The following is a 7,451-nucleotide window of genomic DNA, read 5'->3' as shown; positions in this document are numbered from 1 at the left end:
ATGGTTTCATTCTTTCTGAGCAGGGCTTGCACAGAGCCAAGGCCTTTTCTGCTTCTCACCCCACCCCACCAGCGAGTAGGCTGGGGGTGCACAAGAAGTTGGGAGGGGACAGAGCTGGGACAGCTGACCCCAGCTGACCAAAGGGGTATCCCATACCGTATGACGTCACGCTCAGCAATAAAAGCTGGGGGAAGAAGAAGGAAGGGGGGGACATGTGGAGCGATGGCATTTGTCTTCCCAAGTAACTGTTATGCACGATGGAGCCTTGCTTCCCTGGGAGAAGCTGAAAGGCCAGCAGCAGGCACGTGGCTTGGAAGATGATGGTGAGGTTCCTTTTGTCTGGTCAGTTGATAGGCCACAAGAGGGCTGATGGGTTGGGATGGCATTATGACATCAATCATGTCTGAGAAGCTCATAGACCATGAGGAGGCACATGACCATGAAGGTGAGCATGAGGTCACTGTAGTCTCCAGTCTCTTTGGGTGATTGCCCATCAGCAGACACATGGCTCGGATGTTGACTATGACATCACTTCTGCCTGAGAACCTGATAGGTGCCAGCAGGCACCAGACTTGGGTGTTCTGTTGTACCTGGAGGTTCTGGTTAGTTATGTCCCCACGAAGAAAGGCACGCGGACCCTGTGAAGTATCATTTCAAACGCCATTTCCTAGAGCAAACGCTACCCAGAAAGAGTGAGTAAGGCCAACTGCATACAGGGCTGCAATAGGAGGACTGGCCACCCAGACAAGGGGGCTATCATCCCCCTCGGCTCTGCACTGGTGCGGCCAGATCTGGACTAGGCAAAACTTGATTTTGAGGCTCTGGACTTGGTTTGCCCCTTGCCTCTCCTTGGGGAAACCAGGAGGTGCAGAGTTGTCCTCCACTTGGCATTGCTCACCTTCACATCCCACTGCCCCCCTGAAAGAGCCCTGACCCACACATGAGGGACAGGATCTGCCCTCCCATTGCCTGGGGGTGAGGGTTTGGCCTTGCTGCTTCATTTAAAACAAACAAACAAAAAAATTTTCCTCAGCATCTGAGCTGTCTGCACATTCCCTTTGCCTACCTGCAATCATGGCCTCCAATTATCTGCTCTAACAAGTCCCTGGGGAGACTTTGCCAGTAATGGGACTCATTCATGCTTCAAGGTACTTTGGGTTTTGCTTTTGACATTGACTCTTTCAGAGGTTTGTGCAATCTCCTCTCAGTGCCTGAAGCTGAAGGACTCAGCACCAAATACACCATGGGGCTCGTTAAAATACAAAAAGCCCTAATAATGTATTTCTCTTCCTGTAATTTTCTTCAAGTCTTCAAGACTTGTACAAATAATGGGACCTGTTTCCTAGTGTATTTGTGGAGAAAGATTTCAAAGAGCTTCTAATAAAAATGAGGTTTTATTTCCAAGGGTGTAGTTTATTACTTTTCAGTTTAGAGAAGAGGTGACTGCAGCATTCTCCAATAGACATTGCTGCAGGGTGTCTCCTCTGGAGGTCTGGACTGGTAGGAGAAGCTGTCCCTTGAGCTCTGACAACCTCCCACCTCACCTCCCCAACCCCACCATTTCTCTCCTTGCCCACCTGGGACTTTTCCTTACAGCAGACTTCTCCACTGATCTCTGCAGCTGGATGGTACAGCTCCTTTGCACCATCTCCCCCCTGCTCTCCTTAGAGACCTGGCTGCACACAGGCACAGGAGGGTTTTTCCTATTTGCAAGCAAGGGAAAAGTCAAGCATGGTCAAGTTCCATAAAGAAAACCGACTCTGCAAGCATCTGCTAAGTCCAAGCTGCCTCTAATGAGGTTGCCTTTCTACAGGGGATAATCTTAGGAGAACTATTTCAGGTAGGTAGATCCATAGAAGAGAGATATAAACATAATTAAAGAGTTGGCTAAGGAGACAATTAGACTGCTGAAAGAGAGGCAAACATTTAAGTCCCTGATGTCAAAGCAGCAACTGGATGGGTGCGAGGAATCTGAATGAACAAAGAGTAAGGGGAGCAGAACACTGAAGAATAAGGGAAAGGGCTTTTGTCTGGGCAGTCTGCATCTGAAAAGATGACGTTAGAAATGGTTCTTCTATCAAGAGATGTGAAAAGATATGGAAGATAAAAATTAAATTAATATACATAATTTTAATTTATTTTAATAAATTAAATTTAAATTTAATTTAAATTTAGATTCAATACATTATATAACAGGAAGAACAGTGGTAATGAAGTTACAGGGGAAGATCAATATTTCATTGGAATATCGCTTTTGAAAGGTCACGGGATTGGTAGAGGTCTCTTGGGACTGAGGAGAAACCAATGTTGCAGCCATCTTTGAAAGAGACCAAAAGTGCAGCCCCGGGAACCCCAGGCTGTACAAGCTCACTTGGGGGAGGAGTGAGCCTTCCCATGAGTGCTCTTGGGGGACATTGCTGCGCGCCTCAAAGAGCAGAAGGTGTCCAAATGCAGTCAGCATGGATTATCCAAGGGTAAATCATGCCTCACCAACCTGATGGCCTTCCTGATGAAGGAACTGCTTTTATGCACGAGGGGACAACAGTGGATGTCCTTTACCTCCACTTCAGCAAGACTTTTGGCATGGTCTCCCTCGACAGCCTTGTACCCACATTGGGCCATTACAGACTGGATGGGTCGACAAACAGATGGGTGAAACACCAGTTGGAGGGTGAGGCTGAGAGAGCAGTGGAGAAGGGGTCATACCCTACCTGGAGGCCAGTGGGCCATAGTGGGGCATTGTGGGGCAGCACAGGGGCCTCTCCTGAGCCCTGTGCAGTTTAACACCTGTATCCACGACTCGGAGGAGGCAACTGTCACCACGTCTGTGGATGGCACTAAATTGCGAGGACCATTCCCGTGCCCTAGGGATGCCATTCAGGGCAAACCTGACAGGCAGAAGGACTGTCCCATCAGGAACTTCATGAGACAGAAGACGGATGAAGGCCAGGCCCTGTGCCTGGGAGAGCCTAACAGCCTGCAGTTGCAGGGCCTGGGGACTGCCTGGCTGGGGAGCAGCTCTGCAGAAAAGGCTGTGGTGGTGGGGGGGGACAGAAGGCAAAACATGACCCAGCGGTGCGACCTGGTAGCAAAGGCAGCCAGCAGGGTCCTGGAGTCTCACCAAAAGAGCAAGGGCAGTGATTGTCTCCCCCTGCTCATCCCTCCTTAGACCACCTGTACACAACTGTGTCCAGTTTTGGGCCCCCACTGGGGAAGGGGAGGAGGGAGGGAGCACCTGTGGGGCTGCTGGGCTCTTGGCCAGAGTTCACCCGTACAGCAAGGGAGGTGTTGGTAACTGGCAGCAAGTTGAGTGGAGAGTTATCGAGCTGCTCAGGGGCTGGAGCACTTGCCTGGGAGGAGAAAGTGGAGGAAAGGGCCTTGTTCAATGTGCAGAAGGGAAGGCATTGGGAACCTCATCGTGACCTTCCAGTCCCCATGGGGAACTTCCCCAAGAAGAAGGACATTGAGATGCAAGAGCAAGTCTAAAGTAGAGCAACAAAGCTGGTGAAGGGTCTGGACCACAAGTCTTACAAGGAGTGGCTGAGGGAGCTGGGGCTGTTTAGTTTGGAGAAGAGGAGGCTGAGGGGAGACCTTATTGCTCTCTGCAACTACCTGAAAGGAGGTTGCAGTGAGGTGGGTGTTGGTCTCTTTGCCAAGTAACAAGGGATAGGACAAGAGGAAATGGGCTCAAGTTGTGCCAGGGCAGATTTAGATCAGATATTAGGAAAAATTTCTTCACGCAGAGAGTGGTTAGGCATTGGAACAGACTGTCCAGGGAAGTGGTGCAATCACAGCCCCTGGAAGTATTCAAAAAACGTGGCAATTAAACATGGACTCTGCATATGAGTTTAGGCAGTAAGACAAGCGAAGACAACGACGACAAGGACAATGACAATGGCAATGGCAATGGCGCTGATGATAATAACACTTTATTTTTACAATCTATCCCTTTTATAATATGATCTAGTGTTCACGAGCAAGCAAAACCCATTTCATTGGCTACTGTCTTTTGTCCACGCGTCTCTTCAGCGTTACTTATTGGTTCTTGAAGCTGGTGCACGCTAATTCCTCTTTCAGGAATATATCCAATCTCTCCCTTATTTTGCTGCCTCTAAGTTTTCACAAACTTGCTTGTAACAAGCCTCAAGGGCACAGCTGCATCTCGTCAAAGTAAAACACTATCTCATTTATTCCCACAAAAAAATGTGTGGATGCGGTGCTTAGGGACATGGTTTAGAGGCGGACCAGGCAGTTAGGTTAACAGGTTGGACTTGATGATCTCTGAGGTCCTTTCCAACCTAAACGATTCTATGGTTCTATGATTCTAAGTTTTTAGGAAGGTGAAACCAGTCTTCTAACTGTATTACTGGGCAGGATAATAATCAGCAATCGACAGATGTTGAAATAAGGAAGTTTCTGGCCAGAGATAAGGCAATGAGATATCTGCAGACCATGGGCTGCTTTAGCCTATAAACTGAATGTAAAGAAATCCTCTGACTTGGGATCTCACTCAATGGAAATATCCAATATTCGTCATGACCAGGCCATGAGCACCTGATCCAGCTGGAGATGTCTGAGAAAGGGCTTGAGTGAGAGACCAGCTGTGGCAAGAGCGGTGGGGTTTGGTGTGTAATGAGTGTCAGGAAGAAACGACTTTCCTTTTGATTAATAATGGCAGTGGAGCTGGGTATCACTGAGCCTCACAGGAGGATGGGGGTGACCATGCAGCAAAGGATCCTCCTCAGGGCTGGGGTGTATGGCCGGAGATGGAAATGGCCAGTGCGTGGGACTCATCTGGGACAAATTCCTGGGGCAGCTTCCCTGGGGTGTTCAGGACACATGGCACAGACCAGGACTCTCTCTTCTGCACCTTTGGTGCCTTGCTTCCTTCACCATGACACCTGGCTCTGCACTGGGAGTGCTGGCTGCCCCTACCCTGCACACTCACACACCTTAGCTCTGCACTAGTGTTTTTCTCTCCCGGGCTCTTTCCAGCCCAGCCCAGACCTTCCCCACCTCTCCCCACCTCCCCTGCCCTCTCCCCAGCCCAGCAGAGCAGCCCAGCCTGGGCTGGCTCCATGGCACTGCCCAGCGCAGGCTGCTGCAGAGCTCTGGGCACTCACCCCACAGCCCCAGCCCCTCTGAAGGCCACAGCAGCTGCTGGGGGGCAGACAGCAGGGCTCAGGCTCCCCATTAGCCCCACGGCTGGTGCTGGTTCCAAGGGCATGAGGAAACAGAGGCTAGGGGCAGTCTCTGGCTGTCCTGAATTCATCTTGTAGCTGATCCCCAACCCTGACTGAATTTGCCCCCTCCTCTGCTGCCACCAGCTCCACTCCCCAGGACAGCACCAGTGTCCTTGCCCTGGGGGTCCTCATGCAGCTCCTGCAGCTCTCCACTCTCCCCTCCCTGTGCCTGCTGAGTCCCCACTGACTCCCATGGCACTGCAGAGTCCTTCTTCGTGGATACCTCGATTTACTGCTTTATTTCTGGGGGTCTTTACCTTTGACAGTGTTTCACCTTCTGAGTCTCCATTCATTCCAACCCCAGGGAATATGGTGAGTTCTCAACCTCTCCCCACCCACTCCAAATTCATTTCCAGAGAATCTGGTACATGCCATGAGTCCTGTCATACATGAAGCAACCTGAGGATATAATGGGGAGCTGATGGACCATCTCCCCTGCCATTGGACACCAAGAAGAGATCCTTTAAAGCCAGAACTTTTGATCCAATGGAACTCAACATTATCATGAGCTTAGCCCCAAAACCAGTGAGAACACAAGGAGAACAGAAACGAATACCTTGGATATTTTCTTGGCACTGCACCCAAGAGATCTCCTTTAATCGAAGAGCTGCTATCTGACAGGCCACATGTGACACAGTCTTGTGCAAGGGTCAAGCACAACAGGATCAAACCTCCACAGAAGGAGTATGAACCCAGAAAATTATCCCTAAGTAGAATTATCACAGGAGAAAAAAGCAGAATTGTGGCCTAAGATAAACTCTGGGAAACATGCAGAGGAGAGGAGGCAGGTTATTGTCAGGGAAACATCATTTAATGGGCCCGTTTCCATAGGACATTTTTTATTTCCTTGTTCCTCATGCTGTAGATGAGGGGGTTCACTGCTGGAGGAACCACCGAGTACAGCACTGCCACCACAAGGTCCAGGGATGGGGAGGAGATGGAGGGGGGCTTCAGGTAGGCAAACATGGCAGTGATCAAAAACAGGGAGACGACAGCCATGTGAGGGATGCACATGGAAAATGCTTTGTGGCGACCCTGCTCAGAGGGAATCCTCAGCACGGCCCTGAAGATCTGCACATAGGACACCACAATGAAAACAAAACACCCAAAGTCCACAAAGAGACTAAACATAATAAGCCCAACCTCCCTGAGGTAGGAGTGTGAGCAGGAGAGCTTAAGGATCTGAGGGATTTCACAGAAGAACTGGTCCACAGCATTTCCATTGCAGAGCAGCAGTGAAAATGTATTGGTAGTATGCAGGAGAGCATTGAGGAACCCATTGCCCCAGGCAGCTGCTGCCATGTGGACACAAGCTCTGCTGCCCAGCAGGGTCCTGTAGTGCAGGGGTTTGCAAATGGCAACGTAGCGGTCATAGGCCATGATGGTGAGGAGACAATACTCTGCTGAAATAAAAAATACAAACAGAAAGATCTGGGCAGCACATCCCGAGTAGGAGATGGCCCTGGTGTCCCAGAGGGAATTGGCCGTGGCTTTGGGGACAGTTGTGGAGATGGACCCCAGGTCAAGAACAGAGAGGTTGAGGAGGAAGAAGTACATGGGGGTGTGGAGGCGGTGGTCGCAGGTTACAGCAGTGATGATGAGGCCGTTGCCCAGGAGGGCAGCCAGGTAGATGCCCAGGAAGAGCCAGAAGTGCAAGAGCTGCAGCTCCCGTGTGTCTGTGAATGCCAGGAGGAGGAACTGGGTGACAGAGCTGCTGTTGGACATTTTATCCTTCTGGGCATGAGGATCTGTTCGAGGAGGTAAAAGAAGTGAGAAGTTAGGGCTGACTGCTTTCAGAAAAATCTATTCAAATTCTTATAGGATCCCCCCAAAGAGCCTTTCACTTTTCAGGAAGAGCTTTGGTGAGCTCTGGTTGGTGCTGGCTGAGGGTGCCCCAGGGAGCAGGAGGCTCTGCTGGGGGCTCTGCAGGACTCAGTCCTGCCCTACAGCAACAGGTAAATAGGAATTCAGGGTGATCTCAGATTAAATCCAGAGTTTGGGTTGTGCCTTCTGTTGTAGTTGCCCCAGCACAGCTGAGGAGCGGTTTGAATGCAGCAATGCCTGGCATTTCTGCTGCACTGCAAGGGAAACCTTGTGGGTGCTGAGATTGGGCACAGGGACTGTCCCTTAGTGCAGAGTGAGGACAGCCGCTCTGTCCATCAGCCCTGCTCTCAGCTGCCCTGTGCTGGCAGCTCTTCCACCTGACGG

At 50.5% G+C, this 7,451-nt stretch overlaps 1 protein-coding gene across 1 annotated transcript; it reads right to left on the bottom strand.

Annotated features, from left to right (window-relative positions):
• Positions 1-6,053: 6,053 nt before the first annotated feature.
• Positions 6,054-6,968, bottom strand: LOC309601317 (olfactory receptor 14A16-like; the record flags this gene model as incomplete). Its single annotated transcript, XM_082334259.1, has 1 exon — positions 6,054-6,968. One exon carries the CDS (start codon positions 6,966-6,968, stop codon positions 6,054-6,056), a length of 915 nt encoding a protein of 304 aa, XP_082190385.1.
• Positions 6,969-7,451: the final 483 nt, after the last annotated feature.

The sequence above is a fragment of the Platalea leucorodia genome (genome assembly GCF_965183815.1).
Source record: "Platalea leucorodia genome assembly, chromosome: 31".
In the NCBI taxonomy this organism is placed as follows: Eukaryota; Metazoa; Chordata; class Aves; order Pelecaniformes; family Threskiornithidae; genus Platalea; species Platalea leucorodia.
The sequence above is the reverse complement of the archived record's forward strand: the minus strand, read 5'-3'. Positions and strand labels throughout refer to the sequence as shown.